This window comes from Cherax quadricarinatus, chromosome 32 (assembly GCF_038502225.1).
Source record: "Cherax quadricarinatus isolate ZL_2023a chromosome 32, ASM3850222v1, whole genome shotgun sequence".
In the NCBI taxonomy this organism is placed as follows: domain Eukaryota; kingdom Metazoa; phylum Arthropoda; class Malacostraca; order Decapoda; family Parastacidae; genus Cherax; species Cherax quadricarinatus.
The window spans coordinates 31,330,290-31,345,862 of NC_091323.1; the positions used below are offsets into that span (position 1 = coordinate 31,330,290).

Below are 15,573 nucleotides of genomic sequence, written 5' to 3' on the forward strand. Positions count from 1 at the left end.
CACACTCACACATTATCACTGCTTTTGCAGAGGTGCTCAGAATACAACAGTTTAGAAGCATATATGTATAAAGATACACAACATACCCCTCCAAACTGCCAATATCATATAATATAATATCATATAATTCATAAACTAAAATTTAAGCAGATATTACAATTTACATTATTATTTAAAAAATGTCACTTCATGACCATTAACATAAGTTTTGTAACAGCATTATAGTGTCAATACTTCTAGGAATTATAGATAATAATCTAAAAATATTATTTGAACAAACACTACATCAACTGCTACCAATTCAAAAGATTAGTGAAAAACTGTGATTATCTCATTGGCAGAACCTATAGCACAGTAAAAAATATTAAGAGAAAAAATACAGTTTCAAAAGAATATAAAAGCCTACCAGTACAAATGCTATGAAATCCGATCAGTTTTAATCTTCTGTAATTTCAGTCTTATTTTGAGGAGGATGAGAGATTTCTCTGCAGGTTTTCTCATCTCTTCAGCTTGGCTCCACAGAGTATTTGCCTCTGTCAATGGGATAATTTGTGCTTTTCTACTTCACTGAATTTAAAAGATTTTTCTAGCAATTGGGCCACTTTATATACTGTTTCTTTGCCTCTCTTCATTGTTCTTTCTTTTCTTTCCATGTTTTTATCCTCTCCTCTTCCTCATAACCAGTCAACCTTATGCCCCAGTAAAATGGGCAGGGACGGAGATTATGTCAAGAAAAATCTTAAGAACCTTAGGTAGTCAAATAACTAACAATACATTCGGTAGTCTATTTCACACAATAATATTGGCATGGATTAGTCAGTTTCCCCAACAAATTCCAAAATTTGAAAATTCCCTATTCCAAACTCCCCAACAATTCCTTGTAAAACAAACCATTCTATCTGATTTTTTCCTCTATGTGTGGCAACCATGCAGGAAGAGTTGTCAGAATGGACAGTAACAAGCTGGGTTCTGCAAGGACTGGTACTGAGACCAATACAGCTTCCAGTTTATGTGAATGACATCCCAGATTGAATTGGATGTATCTGTTTAGTGATGATGTAAAATCAATGAGAATAAAAATAAATAAGAACAGGGAAAGGGGATCTGGTCACTGGTCAGAGAAGTTACTGCTGGAATTCAACTCTAGTAAACGTAAGGTTATGAAGATTGGGAAGGGGTCAGAAGACCAGACATGGAGTATAGACTCAGGAAATAGGCTGCAGACCTCGCTCAAGGAGAAAGACCTAGAGGAACATAGTGCCTTTCACATCACCAGAGGCTCATATCAACCAGATAACCTCTGCAGACAATGCTCATCTGGGAAATCTAGGAGAAGCCTTCAGGAACCTCAACAATGAGACATTCCTAACCCCTTTATACAATATCTGTCAGGCCCATATTGGAGGATGCAGCAAAGGCATGGAACCAATGCCTGAAGAGGCATACTGTATTAAGTAACTGAAGATGCTGGGGTATACAACTGAAGATGCTGGGGTATACAACAAGACTAGTTCTAGAACTGAGAAGGCGCTTAACATAATTAATTCTAAAGACATTGGAGGACAAAAGAACCAAAAACATAACAAAATACCTAAAGGAATTGACAAGGATAGGCTGTTTGAGAAGCAGGAAACAGACACTTTGGAGCACAGCTGGAAGTTAAATACACAGACGAGCCATGAGGATATCAAAGTACAGTGGACCCCCGATTAACGATCTTTTTTCATTCCAGAAGTATGTTCAGGTACCAGTACTGACCGAATTTGTTCCCATAAGGAATATTGTGAAGTAGATTAGTCCATTTCAGACCCCCAAACATAAACGTACAAACGCACTTACATAAATACACTTATATAATTGGTCGCATTTGGAGGTGATCGTTAAGCGGGGGTCCACTGTATTTTAGTCTCAAGAGGCAGTGGAGATGTCATGTCTGAGGGCAATGTGTGGTGTGAATATAATGCAGAGAATTCGTAGTTTGGAAGTTAGGAGGAGGTGCGGGATTACCAAAACTGTTGTCCAGAGGGCTGAGGAAGGGTTGTTGAGGTGGTTCGGACATGTAGAGAGAATGGAGAGAAACAGAATGACTTCAAGAGTGTATCAGTCTGTAGTGGAAGGAAGGCGGGGTAGGGGTCGGCCTAGGAAAGGTTGGAGGGAGGGGGTAAAGGAGGTTTTGTGTGCGAGGGGCTTGGACTTCCAGCAGGCATGCGTGAGCGTGTTTGATAGGAGTGAATGGAGACAAATGGTTTTTAATACTTGACGTGCTGTTGGGGTGTGAGCAAAGTAACATTTATGAAGGGGTTCAGGGAAACCGGCAGGCCGGACTTGAGTCCTGGAGATGGGAAGTACAGTGCCTGCACTCTGAAGGAGGGGTGTTAATGTTGCAGTTTAAAAACTGTAGTGTAAAGCACCCTTCTGGCAAGACAGTGATGGAGTGAATGATGGTGAAAGTTTTTCTTTTTCGGGCCACCCTGCCTTGGTGGGAATTGGCCAGTGTGATGATAATAATAATAATAATAATAATGATTGGGATGTGAAATGACTGATGAAAAAGTGGAGGAAGCAGGCTCCATACACACCTTAAGAACTGATATGATAGAGCTCAAGAGACTGGGGGGAAAGTTTATCTGGCAAACAGCAAGTTAAGCAGCTAGAACTCAACCCCTGCAACCACATTGGGTTTCAGGTCACCCTACTTCAATGGGAGATGATCAGCAAGTTAAATACAGTACAGCAATGATAATAACAGTAGTGATCTCTAAGGAAGCTGATAAAGAATTAAGAAAGAATTATTCTTACATTCATATTTAAAAAAAAAAAAATATTCAAGGGCAGAAGCCTCCCTGGCAACCACTCATTCAACATTTGCCTCCATTTTTACAACCATTTTGGTTCTCTAATATGTAGAATATTTTATGAAGAAACATGATAATTGCTACAAATGTTTGTAGTTTTTTTTTAGAAAATAGACCACAACAAGGGAGAACTGTTCTGCTAATTTTTTGGTCAGTATAAAACAAAAATGATTAAATACAGAAAAATATGAATAAGAATAAGCCTTCTTTCTATTATTCAGAATGCACTAACAGTACAAATAAGTGCCAAATGAGATGAAATATAGATAAGTCTATTTAGGACAGTTTTCCTCAGTTTCCCATGAAATAACCTATGAAGTACCATAACACTGCCCATAGCAAACAGGCAACTGCCATTACAAAAACTACAAAACAGCATTACAAAAAGTACGAGTTTCAAAATAATCCTAAGTATAATTATACATGCAATGCACAATCAAATATATTATGCTATTGCGAGCCAATTAAAAATCATTAAACATGCATATTTCTAATGAATAAAAACTGACCCCTTACCTGAATTTTCTTTATCAGCGGAAACAGTGGAGCGATTGCCATCCCTTGAGAGAGACCTATTAGAGGTAACTCCCTTGAGGCGGATGCGGTCACCTCGGTCCAGCTGACCTTCAGAGTTTGTGCTCTCGTCATTCTCTATCTCTGTTTATGTTATAAACAAATGTACATTTATTTTATAACCAAGGCTAAATAAAAAAAAATATTCATTAAAAGTGGAACATTAGGCATTAAACCAATACTATACATATATTACAGAGACAAACAAGTACAACATACAGTAGGGCCCCACTTATACGGCTGGTTAGGTTCCAGGCTACCGCCGTAAAGCGGAAACCGCCGTAAAGTGGAACACCCTTTTTTTTTCCACTTACAAATGCATACAAACACAAGATAACAAGTTTACACTAACATATATTAAGTTAGCAATAGAACCAGTCATCAAAAAAAAAAACAATAAAAAAGTACAATACACACATAGTGCACTCATTACTTACTTTAAAATATTTATAGTCTTAATCTAGGGTGAGACAAGTAGTATTTATTGTAAGAAATCAAGTGTGGTATGTATGGTAGTCAGCCAGGCTACCATACCAGGCCACCCCACCCACACATACAATTCTATGATATTTAAGCATCCCAGAGCGATAAAATGTATATACAGTTCACTCATTACTTACCTTAAAATATTTGTAGTCTTAATGTAGGGTCAGGAGTAAGTAAATGAGATAAAACGAATAAATGAGAGAGAGAAAGAATGAGTGCACGAGAGAGTACAGGCGCAGAGTTATGTAAACAAACCAGGCGAAGGTAAGTTTTGTAAACAAAGTGTACACGTCTGGTTTGTGTACAAGTTACATTGTGTACAGGTTGTCTCTACATTGATACGGTAGAATAAATAAAGAAGAACACTCCCATTCTCATGTAACATCATTTTGAGAAGAAATGATGCTCTGAGTGAACGCAATGGAAATAAGTCACTCTGACTTTTTTGGGTTATCCTAGGTTCTCTACACATATATTGTTATGTATGATAATCTATGTAACTTTATTTGTGTATACCTGAATAAACTTACTTTCATACATACGAAAGGAATAATTTTCTACAGTTACCCCCAGTAACACATTTTCTCTAATGTTAGATTAGAGAAAATGTTATTCTTGGCATCACTTGTACAAGTTATCTGGCTCCCACATCTCATATTTATGTTTATTTATTCTATTGTGGGGTGTATTTATCACCTTTTTATGTTATGTATCGTGTTTATTATATAATTTTGAAAAAAATATCATGGATGGATTAATGAAAATGTGTATATTAACGTAATATACGACATTTAATGAGACTCGGTGATTATTATTATTATCATTTCTAATATGGCGTCACTTGTGCAAGTCGTCTGCTACCACATCTCATATTTATGTTTATTTATTCTATTGTGGGGTGTATTTATCATCTTTTTATGTTATGTATCGTGTTTATTATATAATTTTGAAAAAATATCATAGATGGATTAATGAAAATGTGTATTTAACGTAATATACGACATTTAAATGAGACTCGATGATTATTGTCAATACTAATATGACGTCTGGAGACATAAGACACTCTTACTGATTTTAATGTGTACCTGCATGCCAGCACAGTATGTAAGTTTATTTAAGTACAGGTATACATTATCAGAGTATATATAAAATATGAAATAACTTTTAAAAACATTTGAAATTTTGGAGTTTCCAGACAAAATGGAGAGACTTAGTGCTTACTGAGCTCACGAAGAATGTAAACAAACAGGGTGGGGCGTGGTGACCATATTAGAAAGTCAGGTGGGGGGAGCCGTATAGCGAGTTTTGGTCATAATTTGAAATGACCGTATTAGTGGAACGCCGTAAAGTGAAACGCCATAAAGCGGAGCCCTGCTGTATACAGTGGTACCTTGAGTTTCGAACAGCTCCCAACTGGAACAATTATATAAGTGTATTTTTGGGGGGGTCTGAAATGGACTAATCCAATTTACATTATTCCTTATGGGAACAAATTCATTCGGTATCAGCACTCGAACAGCCTTCTGGAATGAATTAAGTTCGTAACCTGAGGTACCACTACATATACATGGGAAAGCAGTAGCATTAGTAGAGGTGTTAAGTAAAAGCAGTGTCATGTACCAAGATTTGTGCTAGAATCTTAGAGATTAATAACAATAATAACAACAATAACTAATAGAATTTATATTATTGATAATAAAATAAAATATTAACAATAAAATATATATAATAAAGCATTAATATATTAATATTAACATACAGAATTATGTTTCATTATAGTTCACAGTACATGTAAGATAACTATGACAGACTTTCACCCTGTGATATCATGTGCAAACAGAGTATATCAGGACTGGATATACAAAGTTCAAGATCAACCACCAGTGGCAATAACACCACTAATTATAAAAGGAATATTTCTTTTTATACACCAGGGTGATCCATCTGAATCTCAAAGCAACATATTAAAGTGCACTACCATACTTTTTTTTTTTTTGCTCATCTCTCCAACACACTGCTCCTCTACCTGTCCTTTTTGCCTTCTGAATAAAATTTTTACCAAGTCAAAAACAAAATACCAATAAAAATAAAACAGCATTGCATACCATCATTATACGAAGAATCCTGATCCTTCCGAGACAATACATAGTTACGGAGACAGCGCCACATTAACAACATGAAATGAACTGTGCTATTGAGATCTAACTTGCGGCTAGCATACCGGTAGAAGCGGCGAGCTGCAGCACGGTTTTCCTCCAATAATGCCAAAGATCTCTGTACAAGTTCCTGCAACCATATTTAAAACTGCGATAAAATACAGTAGTATATAATTTATCAACATTATTAAGGTCATGCTTCTTCTGGGAAATTTGCTTCCTTGAGGGAGTGATCTTTATGTAGGGCCTATTCTAAAGATTTTAAACTGTAAACCCAACCAGCTGACACATGACATACAATGAAACTTTGTATTCAATATAACTAAGCCTAAAGAACACAAAGGCACAATACTGTGACCAGAACACACAAACAACCCACACATAGGAGAAAGAAACATTACAGCAACAATTTAGCCCGACTTGGACCATTAATGGTCCAAGCTGGACTGAAACATCGTCACAAGGCTTCTTTCTCCTATGTGTGGGTTGTCTGTATATAACTAAGCCTACTGCAAATGTGAGCAATCTCAATCAAATGTGCAAACAAGGTTTGTATCTGGCAGGAAAATGTCATATTCATTCCAAATATATTACAATTTCATTATACTAACTTTGGAATTCAGCAAAAAATCACACTATGTAGATTTAACCTAGGATAACCCAATATAGTTAATGTGACTTATTTTTTCCATGTTTTGATGAATATTGAGCTTTGAAACAATTGTAATATCAGATTTCTTTCATACTTGCGACGTGTTTGATATGCTGCTAGGTGAACAGGTGTCACACATTAGTTAAATCTCTATTAATGATTTTTTAGTAATTATGTAGCACAGGTGAATATAATAAAAGTGGGTTTTTATATTCAACTTGAATAGGCTGGGTTTTTAAAATGAAAAAGTTTCTTAACAACCCTGTAATGAAAAGATTAAATTATGGAAAAGTTCATCACAAAAACTAACACAACGGCCATCTCCCACTGATGAAGGTGAAAAAAAAAAAAAAAAAAGTAACATTTATCATCATTAATTGAACCACTGTCCTGCAAGAAGTGTGCTGATATCACAGGTCAGATGACCATCTGCATTACTACATCTTCAACTCTCCTTTAGAGTGTAAGCGCTGTGCTTCTCAAATCTGGCTAACCGGTTTCCCTAAATTCCTTCATTTATGTTACCTTGCTCACACTCCAATAGCAAAAGAAGGCATAAAAACCACATCTCCACTCACTCCGACCAAACATACTCATAAAGTGCCAGTCTTTCTAAACAAGTTCCTCTTATATTAAGAGGAATTAATACAGCCTCTCCTCACTTAGCGACATGCTTGTTTACCAATGACTCAGACTTACGATGGGCTCTCTGACCAGTATGCATACCTAAATAATGTATATTAGAGCTGATTTCCTCTATTTTATTTATTACAATATACAGTACACTACTGAGTAAACATTTAAAAATATACCAGAAATGTTATAAATGGTGCAAAGGTGACAGTAAAACAAAATCAGAAATGACTGACACAAACCCACTACCATTATAGTATGCTCCTCAATGACGAATTCATTTACCAATGTGGTCTTAGGAACGGAACTTCATCGTTAAGCGAGGAGAGGCTGTACAATACTTCCAGTCTAGCATGTGGGGGAAAGGGGGGTGAGTAATGGGTTGTCTGTATAAGTCAACCTCCTACTGAGATCTCCAGCAGAAGACGACCTCAGCTGGAAGTCAAATTATACAATCAATGAACTCTTTTAATCATGTTCACATACCCCACATTTTTTTATGCTCATCCTATCTGGCCATCACTGCTACTGTCTACCTTCAAATTCACTCCAGTGCAGCTACTCTGTACCAAAACACAAATTCATAATGCAGCTGTAACCAAGATCTTCCTTTAACTAACCTCATCATCACGATGAACAGGATGGAATGAGCTGAGTAATAGCTGGGTAAGCAGTTTGCACACTACTGGTTTGTCTTCCTCCAGCCGATGCAGAAGGTGATGCACAGGTACTATATCCCAGTACCTTGCAATTATATGAGAGTTAACAGTGATGTAACTGGTCACTTTTCTTGTTTACCCAGTATACAGTTCTGCTAATGTGAAATTTTCTATATTAACCCTTTCAGGGTCCAAGGCCCAAATCTGGAGTCACGCACCAGTGTCCAAGAATTTAAAAAAAAAAAATTTGTTATTTTTTCTTATGAAATCGTAGAGAATCTTTTTGTGAAGGTAATAAAACAAAAAGTACGAAATTTGGTGGAAAATTGACAAAATTATGCTCTCGCGAATTTTGATGTGTCAGCGATATTTACGAATCGGCGATTTTGCCGACTTTGACTCCCATTTTAGGCCAATTACATTATTCCAATCAACCAAATTCTTAGCTATTTCACTAGTATTACTTCTATTCTATCGATTGAGCACAAGAAATCGCCAAGTCAACTGTTTCAACTACAAAATAAAGTGATCAGAAATTGTTAATTTGGCCAATTTAACACAAAGTTCAAAATATTCCAATTTCAAAATAGGGTCCAGAATGAACAATGTAGGCATTCCTGGCACTAAACTAACATTTCCTCTGTTCATTAGTTATGTTTTGAGGCTTTACAAATAAATTCCATTTTGATTTTTTATTCACATAATGAATTTTTATTCACACCAAAAAATAGAAGATTTACTGTTATGCAATACTGTAATAATTGAATAAATATCATCACCATATTTGTGAATGTATATTAGACCCACCAGCTGACGTGTATTAGACGTGTGAGGTCGTTTGTTTACTCTTGAATATCGGCAAAAATTTAACATTTCCGCTACTTTGAGCTCAGTTTCAAGCCATTTCCAGTGCTAAAACCAATCAAAATCATCTCTATTTCTGTAATATGTCTTCCATTCTATCAAATGAGACCAAGAAATCGCAAATACAACTATAAAAAACATACGAAAAAACACTGCAAAGTTGCTATTTTAATCGAAAAATCATGATTGCATTTTTTTTCTCTCATTATACACAGTGTGCTGCAGGATCTGTTTTATGTGGTGCACACATACCACATAGATGTATTCTCTCATATCTAGGCCCAAATGTACCACTCACAGTTTATCAGAGTGAGCTGAGCTCATGGCGTAGATCTACGGTCTGGACCCTGAACGTAAAGCCGTAGATCTACGGGACGGACCCTGAAAGGGTTAAAAACTGGACAGTACAATTAAATTAAAGCCACAAATGAAAATCTTTGGTCCAAGTTGAATAAAACTAATTCTGGTACACCAGGCACCTCAGATATAACCACACCTGGCTCCTTCACAGTGTCTTGCTTTTCAAATGTGAAGCACTTTGGTGAATGCATTCCAATCACTGTCTAGACAATCTTTGACTTCACTTTTTTTTTTTTTTTTTTTAATGATTAATACAGAAGGGGTTACTAAGCCCTTGCTCTCCATATTTTAGTCACCCTTCATGATATGCATGGCAATAAAGATTGAGAAGAAAAGCCAAAAGTCATCACGTCTAAAGTTATTATTTCAGCAAGTCAACTATATCTGACAAGTGCTCCTCTTATTTATGTGGTGATATTGTAATTTATGTCCCACAATTTATTAAGCAATATTGTCCATTTTTTAATGAATGAATCTCTTAGAGAATAAAAAAGGCACCATACTGTGACTGGAACAATGCACAAATAAACTTATGATGATGTTTGGTCCAATTTGGACCATTAACTAGTTAATAAGAACATAAGAAAGAAGGAACACTGCAGCAAGCCTACTGACCCATGTGAAGCAGGTCCATGTCCTGGATCCCCCTCAGATTAGCCCAATGACCCACCCAGTCTGGTCACCTCCACTCAAGGAATGAGCACGGCACCAAACCAAGCAGCACAGGCTAGTCAGGCCCAACTCACACCCACCCACACCCACTCATGTGTTTATCTAACCTATTTTTAAAACTTCACGTTTTAGCCTCAATAACTGTACTCTAAGAGTTTGTTCCACTCATCCACAACTCTATTACCAAACCAGTGCTTTCCTATATCCTTCCTGAATCTGAATTTTTCCAACTTGAAACCATTGCTGCGAGTCCTGTCTTGGATGGAAATTTTCAGCATGCTATTAATATCCCCTTTATTTATTCCTGTTTTCCATTTATACACCTCGATCATATCCCCCCCTAATTCTACGCCTTTCGAGAGAATGCAGATTCAGGGTCCTCAGTCTATCCTCATAGGGAAGATTTCTGATACATGGGATCATCTTTGTCATCCTCCTCTGTACGTTTTCCAGAGCATTTATATCCATTCTGTAATACGGTGAACAGAACTGAGCAGCATAGTCTAAATGAGGCCTAACCAAGGATATATAAAGTTGAAGAACAACCTGAGGACTTCTATTATTTATACTTCTAGATATGAAGCCAAGAATTCTGTTAGCTTTATTGCAAACACTAATGCACTGTTGTCTTGGTTTTAGATTACTGCTAACCAGAACTCCTAAATCCTTTTCGCAATCAGTAGTATTAAGATCTATATTAATTAGTTTATATGTCGCATGGTTATTTTCCTGTCCAACATTTAGAACTTTGCATTTGTCTATATTAAACTGCATCTGCCACTTCTCCGACCATTGCATCAGTCTATTCAAATCATGGTCCAAATTGGTCCAAGTTGGACCAAAACGTCATCATAAGTTTCTTTCTCTTATGTGCGGGTTATTTGTGTGTATGTGCCACTCTTGTATGTGTTGCACTTCCATAAAAAGTTTTGAAGTAATCTGATATGTATAACTACTCAAGATAATGCCTAGAATGCACCTCCAAACATGCAATGCAAATCTACTGAAAAATGAGGCTTAAATAACCTAATTTCACTTAATGATAAAATTTTGTGTATTTTTCCATTAAAAATGGAATGCCAGTATGTCCCTCTTTTTTTATCACTGAAATAAGCACAGTAAAATCTTACCTGATAACTTTTGATGATTTCACCTTCAGCAATAACTTTACGAAAGCAACACGAACGTTAGCACTTATGTCATCAAAAACATCTCCAAGACGAAGTAACACTTCTGTAAGGAATGACACGGCATCTCTGGAGTCCAGAAGTAATGTCAAACCCTGCAGTGACAGTATATTTTGCTGTAATTTTAAGCATCACTGAAGAGTTAACACATTCTATCATAAATCAAACAATCAAATTACATTCTTAAAAACTGTATTGAATTTTGTATATACAAAACCTGGAATGTTTCATATTCAGAGCCAGCCAATTTTAACATGATACACAAAATGCCAGAACAAAACAGGGTGGGTGTGATTTTTAGCAAGCTTCATTACAGGTGCTCCTCCACTTACAATGGCTCCACTTATGATATTTCAACTTTATGATGGTGCAAAACCAATTAGTTACAGCAGTTGGTTTATTTACTTATTCAGTGACACTAGTTATTTATTTATTTATTTAGCATATCATTCAAATCAGACATATGATATTTTTGACTTACAATGGGTTCATCAGAACATAACCCCATAGTAAGTCGAGGAGCACCTGTATACGTATTATACAAAAAACTTATCACACCAATCCAAAAAAATACATGTGAATGGACTTACTTGAACCAAATTTCTTAGGTTACAACAATAAAGAATAAAGAGCACAACGAGCAGTAATTTAGGTCCTAAAATGTGCAATTTAGTTCTATCAATTTAAAAACATCTCATATTGAATTTATTATTAATGAAGGAAATAGCCACAATGTAACCTCTACTCACACTTGTATAATATACTAACAAATTTAAAAAGAACTTACAAACCTTAATAACTTGAGTGCGAACTTCAGCTGATGAAGCATCATAAACTAGATCCGCAAGAAGCTTCTGAAAAATGGTCTTGATAATGTGTGAAGGAATCATAAGCCAGTAGTCTGTCAAGATGATGAACACGCCCTGTAAATAAGATTTGTTATGGTATTCAATACATAATTAACAAATAAATATTAAAACACAGTGAATAATGTCTGGTACGATATTCTCTTTTATGAACTATTTTAACTTTGGTGCATAAATCTTTGGTCCTTCATGCTTACATCTGGCCATCTTCTTCACCTTCATCTCCTACTCTTAAATACACTTCACAATTTCCTACAATCCATTTATTAAAAGTAAGCTTACCAGACTGAGAATCCTTAGTCATATGAGTTGGAGCATTTCTCACAACATATCTTTTCACAACAAGCATATTATTATACACTCTTCTATCCTCGTAACACAACATGTTCATTTCATTGTTAAGGAATAAGGTTACAATACCATGGCTGGAACAATGGACAAATAATCCACACTATGGAGGGAAACTTATGACAGTTTTCATCCAACTTGGACCACTGACAAGTCACACTCACATATTATACGCTTCTTCCCTTCTTGCTTCATGGTGACTTGTCAAAGTTCCAAGTCAGACAGAAATACTGTGATAAGTTCCATCTCCTAAGTGTGGGTTATTTCTGCATTTTTTCACTGTTCATTTATGGAACAATTAGAATTCATTCCCTGTCAATACATTAGGGTTGGAAAAATCACTCCATACAACCCTTCCTCATCTTTCTTCTTAACTAGAACTTTCATTGCACTATCCACTATTCTTCACTATAGCCATAGAATAATGTATAATAATGTACCATAAGAATGTCAGATGATCTATCACTTACAGAAGACAAGATAAATTCCACAGTACATACAGTACAAAAGTACATACAGTACAAAACAAGAAATAATACCATTAGTAATGATGGCCACATTCACTGTAGGTGAGATATCAAAGCTGGAAAAGATAGTCATTTACTGCCAACACAGCCAAAAATGTTTATATTACTGAGAATACCTCAAAATATAAGTATAGTGGAACCTCAAATATCGAACTTTCTTCATTCTGGATGGCTGTTCGAGTGCTGTTACCGAACGAATATATTCCCATCAGGAATAATGTAAATTAGATTAGTTCATTTCAGACCCTCAAAAATACACTTATAAAAGCACTTACAAAAATACACTTACATAATTGGTAGAGTTGGGAGCAGTTCGATATTTGAGGTTCCACTGTACATAATCACAATACTAGCTAACATATGCCCACCGAAGGCCAAGCTTTCCTAGCGACAGCCATTACCTTCACTTCACTTAACTGAATTACCAGCATCAGTGATAAGTATCTAAATTCACCAAAAATGCGAGTACTTATGCATTTACCTAGATTCCACAATTTTCTATCCTCTGTAATTCATTAATTTACTCTCATATACCTGCATATCTTTTCACTATATTGATAAATATTAAATACTGCATTATATTCTGAAAAATCACTTTGCTCTCAGATTTAAAAAAAACTATTTTTCCATATTTTTAAATGCTTCACATCATTACCTATCTAACTTAAATTAGAAGAATACAAATCAATCAATACTTTTTAAATTTCTATAAAAAAATTTAAATTTATAGCTTCAGAAATTTTTAAAACTAAAGAAATTATAGCAGCATAGATTACTATTCTATATAACTCTTACCCTGATAGCAGCAATGCGAACTAGATGGCAGGGATCAACAAGCAGGGTGATTATGGCTTGATACTGTCTCTCATTGAGGTCACTTCTCTCCTCTGAACTGAGGGTGCTATCCACCAATGGGAAAGCATCACACAGCAGCCCAGTGGCATTCATACGTACCAGACCATTGGCAGCCTGCAAATAGGTAAAATACAAAATAAGACATCCTTTTAACTAACCTGTATTTTGATGCAAAAGACTGTATAATGAAGAAAGGTTTAAAAATTGAATAGCTGAGAGGCCCTCTCCTAAACCCGTTCTCAGGGTCAAAAATTTTTCGGAGAAAAAAAAATTATTATTTTTTCTTATGAAAAGATAATCTTTTCCCAATCATAATGACACCAAAAGTATGAAATTTGATAGAAAACTTACAGAATTATGCTCTCGCAAAGTTAGCGGTCTCAACGATATTTACACATTGGCAATTTCGCCAACTTTGAGCCCTATTTTCGGCCAATTCCAGTGTACTAGTTGACAAAAATCATAACTATTTCACTAGAACTCCATTTTTTCTATCGAATGAGTAGAAGAAACCACCCATTTACTGATTTAAACTATCCAATAAAGTGGTCAGATATTAGCAATTTTGCCAATTTCACACAAATTTCAAAAGATGCCAATTTCCAAATAGGGTCCAGAATAAACAAGACAGACATTCCTGGCACTAAAACATTTCTTCTGTTCATTAATCATGTCCCCAGGCCCCTCTTACATTTCTTTTGCTTTCCACTTTGAATTTTTATTCTCACAAAAAATAAAGATTTATTGTTATGCAGACTACTGCATTAGTGTAGAAATGGTATAAATAATATCAGCACACTTGTGAAAGAATATTAGACTCACCAGTTGACGTGTATTGGACGCGTGGCATGATTTGTTTACTTCTGAACTTTGGCAAAAATTGAACATTTCTGCTAATTTGAGCTCAATTTCAAGGTACTTTTCATCGTGAAACCAATCAAAATTGTCTCAATTTCTGTAATGTCTTTCATTCTATAAAACGAAACCAGGAAAACTAGAATACAACCATAAATACCATACGAAAATACAGTGCAAAGTCACCATTTTAAACCAAAAACATGGTCACATTTTTTTTTTCTCATTATGCACTGTGTGCTGCAGGATTTTTTTTATACTGTGCACACTGACCACATAGACCCATTCTTTCATATGTAGGCTGTTATATCTTCGAAATTGGTCATCCTGTGTTATTTAACTATTGTAAGAGAATATGTTCATCACTTAATATTATAGCGCGAAAGTCCCCGTTTATAGCTAAAATAGAGACTTTCGGCGTTATATTATTATCTGTTAATATGAAAAATACCATGGTATTATCACTATGTTATTATTATCACTACAGTATTTTGTTATTATTATCACTATTTTATTATTATTGTTAGGTAGGATTTCTTGTGTATATAGAGTTTAAGTCTCAGAACTATCCGGTGAATTGTTCAATTGTTTATGTCCGGCTGGCTGACGTTTGGGTCAGCTGATCCAACCTGACGACGCGTCAACAGACTGGCAAGTAGTCAGTCTGCTCCCTGCTCTAGCCCTGACAACTGATCATATATTGGCTCTTACAGTGTACAGTTTGAATGGTTTTGAGAATTGGACTCTAGAGCTGACTCAGTTTGTTCCTCATTGCTCTGAAAGATTCTTTTGATATTTATATTCTTGGTCAGTTCAGTAATCCATAGAGATACTTTACGGCCAGATTCAAAGGTCTTGTTAAATCTTGTACCTTTTGTATTTTGAGTTTACAGTCTTGTTAAGACAAAGATGTAAATGTTAATGAAGACTTAATTACAGGAAGAATAATTAAACTTCCTTATTAATGTGACATTTCCATGATTTTGAACTAAATGTATATGGTAAATTTATTGTACAAAGTATTA

At 35.5% G+C, this 15,573-nt stretch overlaps 1 protein-coding gene across 2 annotated transcripts in view; it reads right to left on the reverse strand.

The window, feature by feature from the left end:
• LOC128690247 (condensin-2 complex subunit G2) overlaps window positions 1–15,573 on the reverse strand; it is a 55,764-nt gene that overhangs the window by 19,369 nt on the left and 20,822 nt on the right. For both annotated transcript variants that reach the window (XM_070090617.1, XM_053778835.2), the window contains 6 exons: window positions 13,634–13,807; window positions 11,889–12,020; window positions 11,041–11,192; window positions 7,976–8,099; window positions 6,020–6,200; window positions 3,372–3,512 (listed from right to left, as the gene is read on the reverse strand). In XM_070090617.1, coding sequence (XP_069946718.1) covers window positions 3,372–3,512; window positions 6,020–6,200; window positions 7,976–8,099; window positions 11,041–11,192; window positions 11,889–12,020; window positions 13,634–13,807 — 904 coding nt within the window. The remainder of the gene's footprint in view (window positions 1–3,371; window positions 3,513–6,019; window positions 6,201–7,975; window positions 8,100–11,040; window positions 11,193–11,888; window positions 12,021–13,633; window positions 13,808–15,573) is intronic.